Source organism: Nomascus leucogenys, chromosome 1a, assembly GCF_006542625.1.
Source record: "Nomascus leucogenys isolate Asia chromosome 1a, Asia_NLE_v1, whole genome shotgun sequence".
Taxonomy (NCBI): domain Eukaryota; kingdom Metazoa; phylum Chordata; class Mammalia; order Primates; family Hylobatidae; genus Nomascus; species Nomascus leucogenys.
The window spans coordinates 75172842-75196578 of NC_044381.1; the positions used below are offsets into that span (position 1 = coordinate 75172842).

General features: G+C 37.1%; 1 protein-coding gene across 3 annotated transcripts in view; it reads left to right on the forward strand.

The window, feature by feature from the left end:
• Positions 1 to 23737, forward strand: part of ARID4A (AT-rich interaction domain 4A) — a 76215-nt gene that overhangs the window by 13341 nt on the left and 39137 nt on the right. For all 3 annotated transcript variants that reach the window (XM_030811260.1, XM_003267739.3, XM_030811268.1), the window contains 6 exons: positions 7377 to 7456; positions 7546 to 7640; positions 12656 to 12788; positions 17075 to 17154; positions 18377 to 18453; positions 18858 to 19024. In XM_030811260.1, the coding sequence (XP_030667120.1) occupies positions 7377 to 7456; positions 7546 to 7640; positions 12656 to 12788; positions 17075 to 17154; positions 18377 to 18453; positions 18858 to 19024 (632 nt within the window). The remainder of the gene's footprint in view (positions 1 to 7376; positions 7457 to 7545; positions 7641 to 12655; positions 12789 to 17074; positions 17155 to 18376; positions 18454 to 18857; positions 19025 to 23737) is intronic.

Consider the following 23737-nt stretch of genomic DNA (forward strand, 5'->3'; position numbering starts at 1 on the left):
TAGCCATCAAGGAAAATAGCATAGAAGTTCCTCAAAAAATTAAAAAGAGAACTACCATATGATCCAGCAATCCCACTCCTGGGTATATAACCAAAGAATGAAACTAGTATGTCAGAGATATATCTGTACTCCCATGTTTATTGCAGCACTATTCACAATAGCCAAGATATTGGATAAATTTAAGTCTCTATGAGCAGATGAATGTATAAAGAAAATGTGATATAACATATATACATAATGGAATACTATTCGACTTTTAAAAAGAAGGAAATCCTGACATTTCTAACAACATGGTTGAATCTGAGGGACATTATGCCAAGTGAAATAAGCCAGGCACAGGAAGACAAATACCGTATGATCTCACTTAAAAAGTCAAACTCTTATTAGAGAGTAGAATGTTGGTTATCGGGTGGGGGCAGCTTGGTTGAGGGGGCTGGGGGTGAGGGATTGGGTAAATGTTGGTTAAATGATACAAAATTTCAGTTAAAAGGAATAAGTTCAAGAGCTGCATTGTACAACGTGGTGGTTTTAGCCAATAAGAATGTATTGCATACTTGAAAATTGCTAAGAGAGTAGATTTTGAGTGTTCCCACCACACACACACAAAAATAAGCCTGTGAAGTGATCCACATGTTAGCCTGCTTAGCCATTCCACAATGTATACATATTTTAAAACATGTTATATAACATAAATACATACTATTAATGTTAAATTTTTTTATTTTTTTTTATTTTTTGTTTGAGATGGAGTCTCGCTTTGTTGCCCAGACTCGGCTCACTGTAAGCTCCACCTCCCAGGTTCAAATGATTCTCCTGCCTCAGTTTCCCAAGTAGCTGGGATTACAGGCATACGCCATCACCCCGGCTAATTTTTATATTTTTAGTAGAGACGGGGTTTCGCCATGTTGGCCAGGCCAGTCTCGAACTCCTGAGCTCAAGTGATCCACCTGCCTTGGCCTTCCAAATTGCTGGGATTACAGGCATGAGCCTCCGAGCCCAATGAAATAATTATTTTTTTTTTTTTTAAACTACTGGTCTTACCCAGGGCATCCGTATGTTTTAAATTTTAAAATGTTTACTTCATTATGTGAAGAATTCTATAATTTTGTTAACCATAACTGCTGTACATGGATATAACAATAATGATACTTAATTTTCCAAAGACAGAATTCATGACTTCTTTCTCAGGCTTCATTTTATACTTCTGTTTCATGCCTCTTATGTGTTTTGATACCCCCTTAACTAAATTGTAGCTCATCAGTTAACTTTCTGATTCTCAGTTTCTTTATCTATAAAAGGAGGATAATGGTTCCTACTTTGTAGAGGCTGTTGTGAGGATTAGGACCTGGTAGAAGCTTAATAAGTGATAGCCAATTATATTTATAGATAGATAAAATTAATTTACTGTTATTATTTTACTATCTTTCAGTATCAGTGCTGTGATAACAGGGAAATGGGTCTTTGTATTTAGTAGTTGATCACATCCTTTTATTTGAATTCTAGCTGATTAGGGTTAGGATTTGTGTGTTTGTTTGCATTGGCATTACTTTGTCTATTGTGTTTAGTATGGTTGGTATTACTGTGAAAGTCTCAGCTTTGTCATTTTCCTCTTAATAGATTTTAATATTTTAATCCCTATTAGTCAGGATTCTCTAGAGAGAACCAATAAGATATAGATAGATGATAGATAGAAAGATTGATACACGAGGGGATTTCTGAGAGCAGTGGTCCCCAACCTTTTTAGCACCAGGGACCGGTTTCTTGAGAGACAATTTTTCCATGGATGGGGGTGCTGGGGGATGGTTTCGGGATGAAACTCTTCCACTTTAGATCAGCAGGCATTAGCATTTCATAAGGAATGCACAACCTATTGGTAGATCCCTCGCTTGTGCAGTTCACAAGGGTTTGCCCTCCTATGAGAATCTAATGCCACTGCTGATCTGATAGGAGGTGGAGCTCAGGTGGTAGTGCTTGCTTGCCCACCACTCACCTGCTGTGCGATCTGTTTACCAACAGGCCATGGACTGGTACAGATTTGTGACCTGGGGGTGGCAGACCCCAGTATTAGAGAAATTTGCTCATCATATTATGAGGACTGAGAATGACTATGACAGGCTCTCAGTAAGCTGGAGACCTGAGGTGCCAATAGCTAGGCTCCATCCAAGTCAGAAAGCCTTAGAACCAGGGAAGCTGAGGATATAATTCTCAGTCCCAGGCCAAAGCCTTGATAATCTGAGGGACTGCTGGTATAAGATGCAGAGTCCCATACCCAAAGAGCCTGGAGTTCTGATGTCCAAGGGCAGGAGGAGAAGAGCGTCCCAGCTCCAGGAGAGAGAGGAAATCCCTTTCTCTCATTTTTTGTTCTGTCTGGGCCTCTGGCCAATTGGATGGTACTTGCCCACAGTGAGAGTGAATCTTCCCCACTTGGTTCACTGACACATGTGCCAGTTTCCTCTGGCACACCCAGAAGTAATTGCTTTACCAGTTCTCTAGGTATTCCTTAATTCAATCAAGTTCACATCTAAAATTAACTGTCAAAATACCTAACATAGTAACGGAGATACCACTTTTGGTTATATGTATGTTCTGCTAGACTCAATGAACAATCTATTCAAAAGCCATTTTTGGAAAATATAAGACATTTCATAGAATTATTATATCCTTGTAGTCTGACTTTTTTTCCTCTTAGCATGCTGTAGAAGACTGAACTAAAAAGAAGCTAGACTTGCTATATACAACATTAATTATTTCACTCTTACAAAAATGATACTCTTCAGTGCCTACAAATGTTGTGTTCTTTTAGATGAGAACTCTAACATGGAAGTTAAGAGATGAAGTTTCTTTTAGATGGAGCTGCTTCATGGTTTTGATCATCAGGGATGTCATGATTGATAAGTTCATAATGTTGTTGGTTTTATAAAAAACATAGAAATAGAGAAACAGGGTCTCACTTTGTTGCCCAGGCTGGACTGCAGTGGCAATTATAGCTCCCTGCATCCCTGAACTCTTGGGATCAAGTGATCCTCCTACCTCAGCCATTCGAGTAGTTAGGACTACAAGCACCTGCCACCATACCAAGCTAATTTTTAAATTTTTTTTGTAAAGACGGGTCTCGCTGTGTTGACCAGGCTGATCTCCAACTCCTGGACTCAAGGGATTCTCCTGCCTTGGCTTCCGAAAGCACCAGGGTTACAGGTGTGAGCCATCACACCCCCACCCCCCATTGTTGGGTTTTCTATTTCTCTTTCAGAAAATCTTGAAAAATTACAAATTTATAAAGTACTCAACATATATTTGTATAATTGTGTGAATTAAAAAAATCTTAGTCTGGTTGCAGTGGCTCACACCTGTAATCCCAGCACTTTGGAAGGCCAAGGTGGGTGGAGCACTTGAAGCTAGGAGTTTGAGACCAGCCTGGTCAACATGGTGAAACCCTGTCTCTACTAAAAATACAGAAGTTAGCCGGGCCTGGTGACGTGCACCTGTAATCCCAGCTACTTGGGAGGCTGAGGCACGAGAATCACTTGAATCTGGGAGGTGGAGGTTGCAGTGAGCCAAGATCATGCCACTACACTCCAGCCTGGGTGACAGAATGAGACTCTGTCTCTAAATAAATAAATAAATCTTAAATTTTTTTTGTTCCTTAAAGTTGGGAGGGTTCCTATGTAAAACTGTAAAATAGTTGTTTGTGTCATAATCCCCTTTTGAGCAATCCCTTTTTTTGAAAAAAATTTCTATCCATGATAAGGTATATTTAAGTGAAATAATTTTTCCTTCCAAAAATCTGATTTTATTTCAAAGTGATTATTGAAATTTTTGAATTGTTGAAATTCAAAAATTGCTGAAATATTTTGTTTAAAATGTTGAAATTGTTGAAATTTTTCATCAGAACATTTTGGTTTAGGGCTGCCATTGATTACTGATAAAATATTATAGAAAATATTTTGTTATATAAATTTTGGAGTGTTGGTCTTACATTCGCATTTTCCTTTTTCATACCTCCATTTAAATGTATGTGTGTGTCTAGTATCGTCATCTTTGGTATTGTAGGCATTAAGAAAAGTTGAAAACCTTTCAGGTTTTATTCTTTTTGAAATCTTATACTTACAGGTACTAATACTAACAAGAATTATATTAAGTTTGGTTTGTGATAATTTAATGATTTAAAAACTTTAAGAGAACAGTGGTTAATTTGTTAGACTTGACACTATATGAATCATAATTTTTATATCAAATATTTAGCACCCTATTACTTAAGTGCAGATCAGTGATGTAATCATTGGAGGATGTTGTGTTTTAACCTGTCATTGTGCCTGCAGCTAGTCATTAATTTCTGGATCATTGACTGTATATAGCACAGCTGCTTTTTTAGAATCATGGTTCTTTGAGTATGTGCTTCAGGAGTTTTTAATTTTTTGCACATTGTCTCCTGCATGTAAAAGAATCTAAGCCAGGTATCTGTAGTCTAAGAGGGAGAACTGATTGAAGTGGATAAATATTTAACATGTTGAAAGCTTTTATATAATTTTCTTTCAAAAAACTTATTCATTAAGGGTAAGTGTAGGATTTGAGGCAAAGCGTTTGCTAATAAAACAACCTTTTAAGAAAATAATTCAGGATTATAATTTCATAGGTAACCAATTAAAAAATTCTGAGATATCAGATGAATGTAATACAGAATTTCTTTTTGTTAACACTAACTTATTCTATTAAAAGGGAAAAAAGTATGTAGAATTGTGAAAATTAAATTGTGAAAATTAGTAGTAAATATTGATAATTGTTTTTGGGTACATATGATATATATGCTTTCTTGTTAAATGAATATGGATGTTAAGTATCTGAAGTAAAGATTGTATCTTATTTTATTCATAACCTGGGGCAATGAGGTACCTTCTGAGAGCATTTTCTTTTTAATAAACTATAAATTTTGGATGCCAAAATCAGAATACAGTCTCAAAAGTTAAACCTATACAATTATCAAAATAATATATTGTTGGCCGGGCGCGGTGGCTCACACTTGTAATCCTAGCACTTTGGGAGGCCGAGGCGGGCGGATCACGAGGTCAGGAGATCGAGACCACGGTGAAACGCCATCTCTACTAAAAATACAAAAAAAAAAAAAAAAAATTAGCCGGGTGTAGTGGCGGGCGCCTGTAGTCCCAGCTACTCGGAGAGGCTGAGGCAGGAGAATTGTGTGAACCCGGGAGGCAGAGCTTGCAGTGAGCCGAGATCGCACCACTGCACTCCAGCCTGGGTGACAGAGCGAGACTCTGTCTCAAAAAAAAAAATTTATATATATGTGTTGTTAGTGATTAGGAGAATATTAGGGATAAATTGTAAAATTCCTTACCCCATTTCATTGAAATGTTTAAATATAGTCAAGTAGTACGATTTTTTTGTTTGTTTGTTTTAGACGAAGTTTTGCTCTTGTTGTCCAGGCTGGAGTGCAATGGCACAATCTCTGCTCACTGCAACCTCTGCCTGCCGGGTTCAAGCGATTCTCCTGCCTCAGCCTCCTGAGTAGCTGAGATTACAGGTGCATGCCACCACGCCTGGCTAATTTCGTATTTTTAGTAGAGACAGGGTTTCTCCATGTTGGTCAGGCAGGTCTCGAACTCCCGACCTCAGGTGGTCCACCCGCCTTGGCCTCCCAAAGTGCTGAGATTACAGGCGTGAGTCACCATGCCCGGCCAAGTAGTATGATTTTTAAAAATATGTAGTAAAGGCCAGGCGTGGTAGCTCATGTCTGTAATCCCAGCACTTTGGGAGGCTGAGGCGGGTGAATCACAAGGTCGGGAGATGGAGACCATCCTGGCTAACACGGTGAAACCCCGACTCTACTAAAAATACAAAAATATTAGCCGGGAGGGGTGTCACATCCCTGTAGTCCCAGCTACTCGGGAGGCTGAGGTGGGAGAATGGCGTGAACCCCCGGAGGCGAAGCTTGCAGTGAGCTGAGATTGCGCCACTGCACTCCAGCCTGAGGGACAGAGTGAGACCCTGTCTCAAAAAAAAAAAAAAAAAAAGTAGTAAAAGTAAAAAATTTGAGAAAGCTTCTATGTAATTATGATATTTTTAAATTTGTTTCTTTCTCTTTCTTTCTTTCTTTCTTTCTCTCTCTCTCTCTCTTTTTTTTTTTTGAGGCGAAGTCTCGCTCTGTCGCCCAGGTTGGAGTGCAGTGGCGCGATCTCCGCTCACTGCCACCTCTGCCTCCCGGGTTCACGCCATTCTCCCACCTCAGCCTCCCGAGTAGCTGGGACTACAGGCGCCCGCCACCACGTCTGGCTAATTTTTTTTGTATTTTTAGTAGAGACGAGGTTTCACCGTGTTAGCCAGGATGGTCTCGATCTCCTGACCTGACCTCATGATCCGCCCGCCTTGGCATCCCAAAGTGCTGGGATTATAGACGTGAGCCACCACTCCTGGCCTAAAGTTTCTTTTTAAAAAAACCTTTATATTTGTCTTCTTTTTTTTTTGTTTTTGAGACAGAATCTTGGTTTTGCTGTCACCCAGTGGCATAATCATGGCTCACTAACCATGGTTGAGCGTTGGTTTTTCGCGGTTCAAGCACTTGTTCCACCATGGCCTCTCCAGTAGCTGGGACCACAGGCATGAGCCACCACGCCTGCCCTAAAAACTTTTATCTTTCTGTTTCCTTATTTCAACCTTTATTTCTAAACTACTCAGCCAGGTACAGTGGCTGATGCGTGTAATCCGAGTACTTTCAGGGCTTAGGCGGGAGGATAATTTGAGGCCAGAAGTTTGAGACCAACCTGGGTAAAATAGCGAAATCCTGTCTTTATTTTAAAAAAAATTTTTTGTTTTAAACAGACTACTTATATCCTTTTCTAACAAAAGAAAGAACTTGTATCTTACGACTTTAGAATTTGGCAGCCAGTACATGTGTAGTAGGTTATCATGCAAATAAATAGAAGCAGTAGAATAATTCAATAGCAATACCAGGAGTCAGTTTCTGGAAGTTAGGGGTACTCTAATATTAAACTTTTGTGGAAAAATCCACAATACTTTTTTTTAAATCAGGTTTTTGGTCATTCTTCTAGGATTGCAGTTAATGTAATAATTATGCTTTGACTAGGTTGCTAATGAGTTAAGAAGGTGGTTCTGTAGTGATAGAAATCAAAAAACCAGATGGAAATACTTAAGCAGTTGTGGGCAGCCATTTAACCTGTGTTTTTGGTATCTGTAGAATGAAAAATATGGCATGGTATGCTCATTGTAAAGGTTTTGAAAAATGACTAAAATAATGGTTCTTACAAATATTAAGCTCTAATTAATAGCAATAATAGCATTCTGTGCTTTTAAGTTTTTATTTCATTAGTGTGCATAAATTCTCTGTTATCTTGTGCTTATTATAGTGTTTGATGATGGTGATGAGCGAACATTAAGACGTACCTCACTTTGTCTGAAAGGAGAGAGACATTTTGCAGAGAGTGAGGTAGGGTGACATGGATGGACTATTTGGATTGAACTACAGGTACTGATCTAGAGGTAAAATGTGATTTAATTAATCTATTTCTTATACAGACACTTGACCAGCTTCCATTAACAAATCCAGAGCACTTTGGAACTCCAGTAATTGCAAAGAAGACGAACAGAGGAAGGAGATCTTCTCTTCCTGTGTGAGTTTTTTCATATATGGTATCATTTTAATTACAATTATTATAACCTTAAACAAGGGATTTTGTTAGGATGGCTAAATTCATTTGGGTAAGCTTTCCATAGCATATTGTATCCTTATGTTAGACATTTTACCCTGAGTGGACCTTGTTCTTAATTATTCCCATTATTTGCTCAGGAATGATAACAACTCTTACTTCAAAAAGATTATTTTTGTTTTAAGTTACTTTGCCAAAGTTTTTTTTGTTTTGTTTTGTTTTGTTTTGTTTTTGGTTTTGTTTTTTGAGATGGAGTCTCTCTCTGTTGCCCAGGCTGGAGTGCAGTGGTGCAATCTCGGCTCACTGCAACCTCCGCCTCCTGGGTTCAAGTGATTCTCCTGCCTCAGCCTCATGAGCAGCTGGGACTACAGGCACGTGCCACCACACCTGGCTAAATTTTTTTTTTTTTTTTTTTTGTATTTTTAGTAGTGATGGGGTTTCACCATATTGGCCAGGCTGATCTCGAACTCCTGACCTTGTGATCCACCTGCTTCAGTCTCCCAAAGTGCTGAGATTACAGGCATGAGCCACCATGCCCAGCCTGAGCCACTGTGCCAGGCCCAAAGTTTTTAATTGATACGATGATTTTTCTATTTTAAGTGAGTATATGTTTTTTATCTTTTACTTCAAAAACATTTCAAACTTAAAGATTGCGAGAATAATACACGAATGTCTATGTATGAATATCTGTATACTCTTTTTGTTGTGTGTGAGATGGGGTTTTTCTGTGCCACCAAGGCTGGAGTGCAGTGGCATGATCTTGGCTCACTCCAACTTTTGCCTCCCAGGTTCGAGTGATTCTCCTGTCTCAGCCTCCTGAGTAGTTGGGATTACAGACGCACCATCACGCCTGGCTAGTTTTGTATTTTTAATAGAGGTGAGGTTTCTCTATGTTGGCCAAACGGGTTTCGAACTCCTGACCTCAAGTGATTTGCCCGCCTTGGCCTCTCAAAGTGTTGGCTGGGGGCCGGGCACGGTGGCTCACGCTTGTAATCCCAGCACTTTGGGAGGCCAAGGCGGGCGGATCACAAGGTCAGGATTTCAAGACCATGGTGAAACCCTGTCTCTACTAAAAATACAAAAAAATTAGCCGGGTGTGGTGGCGGGCGCCGGTAGTCCCAGCTACTCGGAGAGGCTGAGGCAGGAGAATGGCGTGAACCCGGGAGGCGGAGCTTGCAGTGAGCTGAGATTGCGCCACCGCACTTCAGACTGGGCGACACAGCGAGACTCCGTCTCAAAAAAAAAGTGCTGGCTGGGATTATAGATGTGAGCCACTGCACCCGGCCTAATGTCTATATACTCGTTATCTAGATTTACCAGTTCTTAACATTTTTCACACATTTGCTTAATGATTCCCTCTCTATATATATACTATTTTTTTTTTTTTGAGACGGAGTCTCACTCTGTCGCCAGGCTGGAGTGCAGTGGCGCAATCTCGGCTTATTGCAACCTCTGCCTCCCGGGTTCAAGCGATTCTCCTGCCTCAGCCTCGCGAGTAGTCAGAACTACAGGCACGTGCCACCACGCCCAGCTAATTTTTGTATTTTTAGTAGAGACAGGGTTTCACCATGTTGGCCAGGATGATCTCGATCTCTTGACCTCGTGATCCACCCGCCTTGGCCTCCCGAAGTGTTGGGATTACAGGCATGAGCCGCCACACCCAGCCTATACTAATTATTTTTATATTTCGTAATAATAATTTTATTTTGCTGAACTATTTGAGAGGAAGTGGCAAGCATCATGATCCTTTATCATTAAATATTTAAGAACAAGGAGATGTTCTTACATAACCAAAGTATGAATACCGAATTTAGAAAATTTAACATTGATAGACTACTATCATAATATATGGTTAATATTTCAAACTTTGCCAGTTGTTCCAATAATAGCCTTTATAGCATCCCCCAGTTCCCCTGATTACAGGATCCAATTCAAGATCATGCACTGCATTTAGTTTATATGGTTCTTGAGTCTCCTTTAATCTGAAAAAATTCTGTAGCCTTTTTTTTTCCATGACATTGACTTTGTTTTTTTCTTTTTCTGAGACGGAGTCTCGCTCTGTCACCCAGGCTGGAGTGCAGTGGCTGGATGTTGGCACACTGCAAGCTCTGCCTCCCAGGTTCTCGCCATTCTCTTGCCTCAGCCTCCCAAGTAGCTGGGACTACAGTCGCCCGCCACCACGCCCGGCTCATTTTTTGTATTTTTAGTGGAGATGGGGTTTCACTGTGTTAGCCAGGATGGTCTCGATCTCCTGACCTCATGATCCACCCGCCTCGGCCTCCCAAAGTGTTGGGAATACGGGCGTGAGCCACCATACCCAGCCGACGACATTGACGTTTTTGAAGAATACAAGACAATAGTCTTGTAACCTGTTCCCTAATATGGGTTTGTTGGATTGTTTTCTCATTGTTAGATTCAGGTTATATATTATACTCCATAAGTGATGTTGTGTCCTGAAGGAAAGCACAGCAAGAAGTATTATCAGTTTGTCCCATATCTGGTGATATTAACTTTGATTAAGGTGGTGCCTGCCAAAGTTCTCAACTTCAGAATTATTGTAGTTACCATTTTTCCCCTTTGTAAAATCTGTGTGGAGATACTTTGAGACTATTTAAATATTCTATTCTCTGTCAAACTTTCATTCACAAGTTTTATCATGTACTAATAATTCTTGCCTGAATCAGTTAGTACTATTATGATAGCAAAATGCTGATTTTTCTAATTTTTCATTCTTGCTACATTTTTTGGTTATCATTTAGTTATGATGAAATTCTTTTCCTAACACTGTGGATTCTAATTTTACTTAATGGGTTATAATTCCGGTTGTTCCAGATTTAGCCAAGGGAGCCTTTCCAGGATGGCTTCTGTGTTCTTTTGATATGGCCTCACCATTTCTTGAGCACTTTTTCACCTTCTGGCATGACAAGGTATCCTAGGCTCATGTTAATTTTTTCCTGTGCCAACCCTGGAATTGGCCATTTCTACAGGGGTCCCTTATTTATTTTAGTGGGAATTAATATTTAGAAACCAAGATCCCGGTATTAGATATGTACTCACTGCTGCCTGGGGAGTATATAATGAGTATTTTTAAAGGCAAAGTCAAATAACACCTAAGCTGCAAACCAGAAAATAATAAAAGACCTCTGAGGACCCTAAATGGAAATCCCAACTCAGCCATATACTAGATATATCACTTTGGGAAAATTACTTAACCTCTTTAAAGTTAACCACATTTATGTATATTAACTCAAATCTTCACAAAAACCTGCAAGATATTATTATTCTCAATTTGTCATTGAGGAAAATGGGAACAGTAATGTCTTGCTGGTTTTTGTATTAGGTAATGTATACAATTTTCTTTGTTGTTGTTTTTTTTTTTTTTTTTTTTTTTTTTTTCGAGATGGAGTCTCACTCTGTCACCCAGACTGGAGTGTAGTAGTAGTGGTGTGATCTCAGCTCACTGCAACCTCTGCCTCCCAGGTTCAAGTGATTCTCGTGCCTCAGCCTCTCTAGTAGCCAGGACTACAGGTGTGTGATACCACACCTGGCTAATTTTTGTATTTTAGTAGAGATGGGGTTTTGTCATACTTGCCAGGCTGGTCTCAAACTCCTGACCTCAAGGGATCCACCCGCCTGGGCCTCCCAAAGTGCTGGGATTGCAGGTGTGAACCACTGTGCCCAGCCGATAATGTATATAAATTTATCAGTGTGTAATAAGTACTCAGGACATGATATATATTTAATAATTCAATACCCAGTATTTTATTTCTAAGCTAATGCTATAGACTTCTACTGAAAACTCCCTTATACTTATTTTTTAATTTTAACAAGTTGAGTTATCTGGTTTCTCAGAGTGCAGCTGACTGGAAGATGTGTCAAAAGGAAATACAGAAAAGATTAGTAGATGCAGTCAATAAAGAAAACTGTGGAGTTTCACAGCTGAGAAGTCTTTGAGAAGAAAAGAAGGACTAAAACCATAAAAATATAATGAACTAACTGGTTTTGAGCCATTTAATAAGAGTTAATAGCTCTGCATACTTTAGTAAACTCCAACATTATCAATATATTGCAGGATGTCTTCAAGAAGATGTCAAATTCAATATATATTCATTAAGAGCTCAAATGGGGCGTACATAGTTATTTTTATTTTAAAAATGTAGGCTTGGCTGGGCACAGTGCCTCACACCTGTAATCCCAGCACTTTGGTGGGCTGAGGTGGGCAGATCACTTAAGGTCAGGAGTTCAAGACCAGCCTGGCCAACATGGTGAAACCCTGTCTCTACTAAAAATACAAAAATTAGCTAGGTGTGGTGGCGTGTGCCTGTAATCCCAGCTACTCGGGAGGCTGAGGCAAGAGAATCGCTTGAACCCCAGGAGGCAGAGGTTGCAGTTAGCTGAGATAGCACCACTGCACTCTAGCCTGGGTGACAAAGACTCCATTTCCAAAAAAAAAAAAAAATATATATATATATGTGTGTATATATATATATATATATATATATATATGCTTAAAATTTGTTGACACTTAAGGGTAAACTTTAGTTACCCAGAGAAGTTACCTTAAGTAAACCCTTGTGGGTATTTTAATGAGATATTTTCATAGCCAGTTAGAAAATTAAAGTTATATTATCTGGCATAAAAATAGAAGGGCAATCTTTAAAAAAAAAAAATATTTGGCACAATAAGTATTTAATGGTGGTGTAATTAGGTTTTTCTGTCCCAGCTGGTGGTGGCATTTGAGCCTAAGTCTAAGCACTCATTGATCTGGTGAAGTGGACTCAGAGTTACCATAGACAGCTCAGGACTGCATACCTCTGTGAGGCTAAGGAAGGACCCATGTCTTTAGTTACAATAAGAATGAAGAGGCTACTACTTTAGGGTGTAGTCCATTAGGAATTGCATTGACTATATTAAATTCACAATACTCTATCAAATAATTGTTTGTGTTAGGATAATGATCAAGGTATTCTAACTTTTAGTACTGAAGATGAAAAGGAAGAAGACAGTAGCGAAGAGGAAGATGAAGACAAGCGCCGTCTCAATGACGAATTACTAGGAAAAGTTGTAAGTGTGGTGTCTGCAACTGAGAGGACTGAATGGTATCCTGCTTTGGTAAGTAAAGTTTCTTGGCAGAGTTAATCAGTCATCTAAATATTTGTTTAAAATGGATTTTTTTAAAAGCATTTAAAATATTTTGAAAGTATTAAACAAATTTGGACTTTATTGGAGATTTTTTAATTGAATAATCATAGTCAGGTCCAGAATACTTCACTGTCTTCTTTGGTTATTCTTTAATTCTCTATAGCCTTTTATTGAGCTCTTTTATATTTCTTCCCTCATAATATGTCCAATGGCTTTTTACTCCATTCCCATTACCATGGGTTCCTTTAACTTGATTCTTGAATTCTTTCTTTACTATTAATTCAGATTAATTTTCCATCACTAATTTTATAGAGAAATAGTTTTTTCTTTCTGTAGAGACAGGGTCTCACTCTGTTTCCCAGGCTGGAGTGCAGTGACGTGAGCACAGCTCACTGCAGCTTCAGCCTTTTGGGCTCAGGCGTTCCTCCTGTTTCAGCTGCCCAAGCAGCTACAAGTACAGGGGTGCGCCTCCACACCTGGCTATTTTTTTATTTTTTATTTTTTGTAGAGATGTAGCCTCACGATGTTTCCCAGGCCAGTCTCAAACTCCTGGGCTCAAGCAATCTTCTCACTTTGGCCTCCCAAGGGGCCAGGATTACAGGTATGAGCCAGTATGCCTGGCTGAGAAATCTTTTTAAAATATCAATTTAGTCATGATAGTCCCATTCTCAGAAATAGACAACCTTCAGCAAGTCTGCCTAATTGATCAGTTTTGCATTTTTTAAATGGATATTCGAGGCCATCCCTGCTCTCAATTTATTTCCTATTTTTAGTGTAAACTCTACTCAAGTTCTTTAACTGCCCCGTGTTTAAGATACATCACTCCTCTAAGCATTTATCCCTGTCTTAAATTAATTACTATTTACTGAGGATCTGCAGTGAGTTCAGCTTTGTTCTAAGTTCCTTAGAAGATAAACAAATACGAGGCTTAAATGTATTGCCCTCAAGAAGCTTACTGTAGACATGTAAGAGATTACATAGTTATTAAAGATTGTATAGTAAATTAAACAATTTGGTACTGAATGGAGTAAGAAAGGAGGGGTTCACCTAAAATTTAAGGAAGATTTTAGAAATGACAAGTTTTGGGTGGATTGGTAGAGAAAGCTAATTTTTGCTTACACAGAGAAGGAATAAGAAGAAGAGATACACGAGAATTATTTCAGAGAGGAATAAAAAATAATTGGGAATTAATGGCTTTTTTCTTCTCTTCCTACTCCTTTACTTCCTCTTCCACTTCCTCATCCCCTCTGAAATATCTCTTAAAGTTCAGCTCAAGTCCTACGTTCTTTGGAAGGTCTCCCTTAAATACTCTTGTTTTGTTTTGTTTTTGAGAGAGGATCTTTGTCGCCCAGACTGGAGTGCAGTGGTGTGATCACAGCTCACTGCAGCCTTAACCTCCCTGGGCTCAGGTGATCCTCCCACCTTAGCCTCCTGAGTAGCTTGGGACCACAGGTGTACATCGCCGCACCTGGCTAATTTTTGTATTTTTTTGTGGGGATGTGGTTTCACCATGTTGTCCAGGCTGGTCTCGAACTCCTGGGCTCAGACAGTGGCCTTGGTCTTCCGAGGTGCTGGAATCACAGGTGTGAGCCACTGCGCCTGGCCCTAAATACTCTTAACATAAGTATGCCCCTTTGAATTTTGGTATCACTTATCTCTAATAATAATTGTGGCACAAAATGTATCCCAAATTAGATTATAATCCTGTAAAGAGCTGAAAGTATATTTTTAGGTTTCTGTGTGCATGTAAATATATTACTTAGTTCCTAGATAATAGATTTAATTTATATGGGGAAATTCTGAAAGTCCCTCGAACCTTTCAGTTGTATAGAAAAATAAGTAATTTGGATTCAGAATATTCAGACTGTAGGTTTGCCAAGAGTTTTTTTTTTTTTAAATAAATTCTTTTATTTACTCAGATTTATCATTTACCAGGGGATATTGAAAATAAAAAGTAAGACACTATTCTTACATTTGATGATTTTATGTATAATGTACACAATAATCCAAGTAACAGTAATATAAGGTAGTATATGTTCAATATTAGGACTCCCTGGCCTGAGAGATTACATTTATTTGAGGAAAATACAGAAAGCCTTCAGAAAGCAGGTGCTTTTGAGGTGAGCTTTGAAGGATTTAAAGATAGTAGGCAAAGCTTCACTAGAGAAAACAAAAAAATAGGTTAAAAAAAATAGCATGCCTCTAATCCCAGCACTTTGGGAGGCCAAGGTGGGCGGATCATGAGGTCAGGAGATCGAGACCATCCTGGCTAACATGGTGAAACCCCGTCTCTACTAAAAACAGAAAAAATTAGCCAGGCATGGTGGCGGGCACCTGTAGTCCTAGCTACTCGGGAGGCTGAGGCAGGAGAATGGCGTGAACCCGGAAGGCAGAGCTTGCAGTGAGCTGAGATCACGCCATTGCACTACAGCCTGGGCAACAAAGCAAGACTCCGTCTCAGAAAAAGAAAATAGGAATGGGTTTGTTCATGGAACTATTTGCTCTGGGAATCCATTTTGGCTAAATATTAAATGTGAGTGGGGGAATAATAGGAAATGTACCTGCGAACATAATTTGAATCTAGGGCAGAAGGGTCTTTAAAAGTTCATCTAAAGAATTTGGACATAATTCTGCAGAGAATTTTCCAGAAGAGTGATGTTATTTGAGCTACATGTTTAGGAATGTGAATGAAGAATGGCGTGTTACTAGAAAGACTGGAGGTGGCAGGAATCTATTTGAAGGCCATTAAATAGTTCATAGGTAAGGTAATTAGACCTTGGGTCATGCCTACTCATCCTTTAAAATTTACCTTAAGCTTTTCCTGCCACACCTTTTCCTTGCCCAGGTTAGGTGAAATCTTCCTCCTCAATGTTTTTGTACTATTGTGTGCCTAGTGGTATCACTGTACTTATCCTCCATTGTGTTCTTTTTGTGTATCTTTTTATGTTTGCCCCTCCAGTACACTGTTAGCTCCTTGAGGGTTGGCACAGCTATATTATTAGTCTAATAATTACCAGCACCTAGCAAAGAAACAAAAAATACTTCCATCTGGTGTTAAGACGGCTGATGTGACTGCCAAGAATATTCAATTATCTGGATATACACTGTTCAGTATGATAACCATGAACCATATGTGGCCATTTAAGTTTAAATGTAACTTAATTAAAATAAAATAGAATTAAAAATTCAGTCTCTCAGTTGCACCAGCCACATTTCAAGTGTTTAGCACCATGTGACTCACTGCTACTGTATAGGGCAGTGCAGATATAGAACATTTCCATCAGTGCACAAAGGTCTGTGAATGGTGCTGGAATGTAGCAGAGAGAGGCTAGTGTTAGGGAGAACATGAACAGATACATTTAATCAATTTTTTAAAAATATAAAGTTCTGTAAAGGATACAGAGATTATTTACCAATGATACTGTTAAGATATTTTCAGAAGTTAAGAAATTAAAAAGTTCTTTGTTCGTGTTTTAACTTGTTTTAATTACTAAGGATTGTACATATCTTGGTTAAAAAAGGTAACATAGATTTTTTTTTTAATGACCAGATTTCAAAAAAGATCCTTATTCAAGTGTATTTTTAAAAATTATGTGCCAAATTTTCATCACAGCTTATACATTTTATTTTTTGGACAATAATTTAGCTTAGAATAAATCCTGATATTTTTTAAGTGCTGGTCACATTTTAATTTATATTTCTTTTCTTTTTGAAATGGGGTCTCATTCTGTCACCCAGGCTGGAGTGCAGTGTCATTAATTTGGCTCACTGCAGCCTCCACCTCCTGGGCTCAAGTGATCTTACCATCCCAACTTTTTGAGTAGCTGGGACTATAGGCACACACCACCACACCAGGCTAATTTTTGGTATTTTTGGTAGAGACAGGGTCTCACTATGCCACCCAGGCTGGTCTTGAACTCCTGAGCTCAAGCCATTTGTCCACCTTGACCTCCCAAAGTGCTGGGATTACATGCATGAGTCACTAGGCCTGGCCCTGTATTTCATTAATTATTCATTTTATAATCTAATGACTATGGATAAATTAAATTTCTAGACAGCCAATGTGCAGACAAAACATATAAGGGTATTTTTTTTGTATGTAATTCATTAATAATAGGAGCTATTTATAATGAAGCTGTTTTTTGTAAAATATAATCTATTTGAGAAGTTAGGGGATCCAGAATTGTTCTTTTGAAAAATACTGTTTTACTGAGCACAGGAAATAGGAATCAATCTGTTTTTATTTTATATTTCAGGTAATATCTCCCAGCTGTAATGATGACATCACAGTGAAAAAGGATCAGTGTTTAGTTCGATCATTTATTGATTCTAAATTGTGAGTAATGAATCCTTTAATGATGTTACGTGGGAGGAAAAAAAATGGAATTACAATGAGAGACACCTCCCCCACCAAAACTTTATTTTTAAAAGTCTAATCATTCATGAACTGAGAAGTTGTTACCTAATAGGTTTTGACTTTTTGTAATGTAGGGTATTTTTCACTAATAAATTTTATATAAAGACTGTGAACAACATTATGTGAGAACAATATTAAGAACAGTTTTTTTTTTTTAGCGAAGGATGGTATTGATTTTTTTCCTTAATTGTAAAATTCTATATTTTTGTCATGTACTAGTAGTATGTGACATTTATTATTAACTCCGAAGCTTATTTTTTAATCTATATTACAAGAGCAATTATTTTGACTTTTTTCATGATTAAAATCCAGACTTTTGGGCCTGGCGCAGTTGCTGACGCCTGTAATCCCAGCACTTTGGGAGGCTGAGGCGGGCAGATCATGAGCTCAGGAGATCGAGACCATTCTGGCCAACATGGTGAAACCCTGTCTCTACTAAAATATAAAAAATTAGCCGGGTGTGGTGGTGCATGCCTGTAGTCCCAGCATCTCGGGAGGCTGAGGCAAGGGAATTGCTTGAACCCGGGAGGCAGAGGTTGCAATGAGCCGAGATCGCGCCACTGCACTCCAGCCTGGTGACAGAGCGAGACTCTGTCTCAAAAAAAAAAAAAAAAAAAATCCAGACTTACAGAAACTTTTTCCTAACCTCATCTCTGCCTTGTGATCAAAAAAGTGAAATTAAAAAAGTTTTTTTGAGTTATAGTTCTCTGTGAGAAATTTAATGCCATAATATATCTTACAGTGATAAAAATATTTCAGTATTACTGTCTAGTAAATATGCTTTTTTACGAAAATGAAAAATAAATTTCACAAATATTAAAATAGACATTGTTGTCTACAAGTGTTGAAAACATCATGCTGATATAAATTGCCCCGTACTGTCTGTAGGAGGATTGTATAGATTGAAATATTGTGAATGTGAGGCTCTCAATGTACTTTGAGTATATAAAACTTCAGAATTAAGATAACTAACTTTGCCTGTGTTTCCTCTTCTTACCTTTCATTAAGGACTAAGATAAAAACATTTTATAGACAATATTTTGATTTTGAGGTTTTTATTTTTCTGTATGTTAACATGGACTATTTAAGTGATTATTTTTATTGAATAAATTGTTTTCCTCCCCTTCTTCTTGATAATTAGTTACTCTATAGCAAGAAAGGACATTAAGGAAGTAGACATTCTCAATCTACCAGAATCTGAGCTCTCCACTAAACCAGGTAAAATAAAGATGAATTACCCCATTATTTTATGTTGTGGCTCTATTTGGAAATTAGCGAATAAAGCAAGACTGATACTCTCTGGTGCCACCATTTTAACTGTTTAGAGTTGATATCCACTCTTACTTGATTTTTTTTTAATGTCTAGATATAATATTTGATTTGTGATTAGGTAAGTTTAACTTTTCATATTTTACCATTAAGATGTCTCACAGTATTCCATAAAGTAATAACAAATATTTATATAACATTATAACTTATGAAATATGTTCAAGCTTATTGTATCATTTTATAAATGACAGCTGAATTTGAATTTAGATCTTCTGATTCTGAATGCCATGCCTTTCCTATTGTTCTGTGCTGCTAATTCCATAGCAACTGCTGAAGTACATTTTCACTCTTAGGGCTTCAGAAAGCAAGCATCTTCTTAAAAACTAGAGTTGTTCCTGATAATTGGAAAATGGATATAAGTGAAATCCTTGAGTCATCCAGTAGTGATGATGAAGATGGCCCAGCTGAAGAAAATGATGAAGAGAAGGAAAAGGAGGCCAAAAAGACAGAAGAAGAGGTGGTAGGTGTAATTTCATGTTTATAACAAAAACATCTTAATACTCTCTAGTGAAAATAATACCTTCATATATTTTTCCCTCTGTTTAGATTCTCTATTATTTGTTTCTGTCCATTTCTAGCATTGCTTAATTTGGGTGTTGAGGAAGCTTTTTGGCTCATAGCATAGTATGTAAATCAGAACTAATTTTTAGTAAGAGATTACCAGAAAATACTTTTCAGGTTAGTTAATCAACAAGTGCAAACTGGTTTTTTCGGGGTCTTTTCCAAAACAACCCAGGAGGGAAAAAAAATGTAATTTTTAGGTATTTTATATGTGTTAACTCATTTAAACTACTACTATATGAAGTAACTGTTGTTATCCTACTTTAAAGGTAAGGAAAGGGAGATTCAGAAACGTTAAGTAACTTTCCCAAGCTGGCACAACTAAAATGGGTAGAAGAGGGATTTGTACCCAGGTGTGGCCTGTCTCAACTTTAAAACCTCTTTCAGACATTTCACAATATTTCAAAGATAATTAAGGTTAAAAAAAATCCTATCTAAACCCCAAAGAAAATTTCATTTGGCAATTTGATAAATCATAGAAAAGATTTAGATTGTATGTTCTAAGTGCTAATGGTTTTCTTTGTAATATTGCCATGTCATTTATAATATGCATATAATTGTAGGAAATCATCCATGGAGTACTTCATGATTGGTTATACGAATACTGTTGTCTATTCTGCAGTGTTGTATCAAATGGGATAAACTGTCTAGTATATTTTTGGTTGTTACGGGGTAAAAGGGTTTAGGGGCAAGACAAAGACAATGAATTTACTGAAAAGGGGGACCTATTTGAGCATGAAAAATATTGGCCTGGAAAAATGTGGGATGCTTGTTTCTGTTTTAAGTACACAAATAGGAATTTATGAAATGAAACGAGTATACTCATGTAATGAAGGGCATACGCTATTTCTTTCCTTTTACTTCCCCTGCAGTATTTGGTTTTTTTACACTCTGAAATCAGAATGGCGGTTCATACTTACAGGCTGCCTACAGAGTTGCCATAGTAACGTGCTGTTGGTTTTAAGTGAGCATGCTCGGAAAGACAGGAAGGTTTAGCAGAGGCTTGGCAGGTTGCCAATGGAGGTTTGCCAGATGCTTTGAAATGGGCTGTCTTTCTTTTCCTTTCATGTAATGTCTGATTTTTATGTGGAAGAGAATGTAAGTAGTGCTGTATAACCCTGCGGATGCTATGCCCTAAGAGGGAAAGCAAATATTTGCAAGTCAGACTGAAAACTGTCCAGACCCTGTACTGATTAAGTAGAAGGGGAATCTAACCACTTTGCATTTGAAAGAAAATGCAGCATATAGGTAAGATTTTTTTTTGTATGTTTAGTTACCATTTTGATTGCCAAAAACGGGATTAAATAAGAATTTTAGGTATTGATGATGTAGCTGATAGGGAAGGACTCAGAACCAAGCGATATTCTTTCTTGTAAAAAAGACAGTAGGAGTCTATTTTTAGAATATCAATGGATGAAGGCTATTTTTCTGAGACAAGATAGATTTTGAAATGAAAATGATAATGAGACAGTTTGGCAAAATTCAGGATTTAAAGTCAGAATATTAAATGTGATTTTTGTATTTTATCTGTATTTATTTATAGATTATATGTTTTCAGGCTAATTAGGCCACATTTTCAGGGTGTGAACTGTTGCAAATCTGTGATTTAGCTTTTGTTTTTTAAATTAACATTAGTTAGGATCTTATATTGTCCAATATTGAAGAAAGATTAGTCTCTTTATTTTTTGCTAATACTTTTAATTGCTGTCCCTTCCAGAATGCATTTTCCCTACCCCCCCACCCTCTAAAAAACCCTGAAATTTTAAACAAAGAGGATAAAAAGAGCTTTGTAGAAAGTTGCAGAGGGAGACTATAAAATAGTAAATTGTAAGTAGTGCTCTTATTACAATGATTAATTTCATAAATATTGTAATGTTTTATTCAAGCTGTGAGTATACGTTAGTATAAAAGAATGAAGAGCAGAGGCAAAGCTCTGTCACCTATTGTTGCAGGTAATAGTAAATAAATTTTTAAAGGTAAGGAAGCTTACAAGGATAGTATCTTAAAATGTGTCACCTAAATTATGAGCCTGTTAAAATTAAGTGAATCAGGATGCTTTTCATCTACTGGAAAATAACAGCAAAATTACAGAATTTAGGCACTGATTCATAGGATTATTTATTTTTCGGATGGTCAACTTCATAGCATATATTTTATTGAATTATTAAACATTCTTTTTCTCTGGCCATACAGGAAGATTTTCTTGAGTGAAATTTTGTTGCTTTAGAAAAAAATCAGCTGCATTTCTTGCTCCTGGGTTTAAGATTTAGTTGCTGAATCATTGTAACTTGTCTTGAACGTTATTTTTTAAAAGTGTAATATACCGATAAACTGAAAAGCACTTTATATACAACAAAGAGGACGGGAATGACTATGGTGTAAAATGAATAAAAATCTGATAAGCCATGGCCTACCTGGCTTAGTCATTATGGGCCTTTACCACCATGTAGGTGAGGCTACGCTGTTGTATTACATTACAGATCAGAGTCTTCCCAAAATGCAACGATGCTATGCTTTTCATGAAGATTCAATGTTGCATTACAATAATCAAAAAGATTTTTTATAAGGTTCTCTAAACCACTATAACAATACTCTAGTCTGTCATTTGGTGTTTTTAGTATAGCAAGCAAATTTTATGCAGTAGAATCATACAAGTGTTAGATACTTCTGCAGTGTTAATGGGCAGTGAACATTGTTTTTATATTTGATGCTTTGGGTATCCTAACTAGCCTTAATAAGGAGATTTGAGATTCTGTGACTTTACATGAAAGAGCATCTTTTCCACTTAATATTAATTTGAATTCCTAAGTATTGGTAGTTCAGGATTTGAGTACAAGATATAGATCTCATGCTGTTACTGTGTGGGAAAAGATTGAGAATCTGACAGAAAGTAGATTTTATCTATGTTGATTACTTTAAACTTGAACTCAATAATTATATTGAAAAAATCCCTGGGGGATATTTTTATGGGTATTACTTAAATGTTTTTGTTAAGAAAATTTTGTGTTAGAAAAGATATTACTGGATTTTTCACCTTTGAAATTGATCAAAAAGTCCATGTAAACATAAGTAATCATTTCAATTATTCATTTATTCCTGATTTATATTTACTTTGGATAAATACAGGAGCGTTTTCTAAGGGTAAAATAAATGGATGGTTGTTTAGAAAACTGAGTATTAAGGGGAATGTGACCACTCTTAGCTTTTAAAATCATTTTGGCTTATAAGTAGGCTTATAGGTTGGGCCCTTTTAAAAATTTCCTATGTAGTAATGAAAATTTGAATTCAGTGAATTTTTAAATAACTACTGCCATTTCTCTAATATTGGGAATTGTTTAGGGACCACTGATACATTAATGCCTAAGATTATATTCCACTATTGTAAAAAATCATAAGTACTTGAGTTTGTTTATTCATGGAAACATGAATATTATTTTTGATGTTTAAATCGTGTTATTTGTGCATATTTATGCCTTTTTGTAGATTGTAAAGGCATTTCTTGGTGGTCATTCAAGATTAGGTATAAACTTACAGTAAATGCTGGATAACTTAGGAAATCCATGCTAAATTGGTAGAATTTAAAGAATATTTTAAATGTAATGTTAACATTTTAAGTATATCTAATAACTTAAGTTGCCAATGAAGCATTTCTAAGCAGATCCTAAAAAGCCAACCTTCCATGAATATTTGGGACTTTAGCTTGCAATCATATATGACAACTGACTTGCTAAAATCTTAAAGTTTAGCCCATTAAGCAAACAAAAACGCCCTTATGTATTTAGCAGAGTCTTTCTTCACAGTGTTAGTGTAAGAGTCTAGCCCAATTAGGGTCATCTAATCAGATTAATAAGGATTCCACATTTGTACACACAAATATAGCTACATGCAGCCATATTTTTATGTATTAAAAAAACTTTTGTATCAATGCATTTTATAGTTGTGGTCATATTATATAGTTGTACTAAAAATCTTGGATTTGATAGCATTTAAATGACATCTTGATGATTAAAATGTGTACCTTTTCAAATGGGGAAAAATTACTAGGCTCAGTTAACTGATAAAATACAAGAATCACGTAATCATTTATTTTAGGCAGGCTGTTGTTAAAACTGCTCTGAAATTATACATGCCTTACTATGAATATATCATCTCTTATGTGAGCCCTGAAATTTTCTGTAGGTGTACAACAGGAAAGAATAGTACCACTCTAAATTTTATGATTACCAAATTTCACTGGGCCTTCAGCACTATTGGTCAATTCCCAATTTCTGTAAGCAAATCATTATTTCCTCCATTAAACCAATAATCCTATACCCACTCCACACAACTTCGTAAAGAAATTGGGAGCTTCAGATGCGAGCATGCTGTAAACCTGCTTGCCTGCTCTCTTTCGCTCAAGGCACAGTTGATAGTGTTTTGTCCTCCTCTTTAAGATGAGCCTCTCAGGTTATGCTCTGGATCTCATTCCCTTCCTCCTTTCAGGAAAAGAGAGACTATCGACTTTCTCTCTTCTTGCATCTTTAACTTACTCCTTTCAGTTATATCCTTCTCATCAGCTTTTTAAAACATGCTTAACATCTCTCCCAGCCTTCAGACAACCCCTCCATATTTC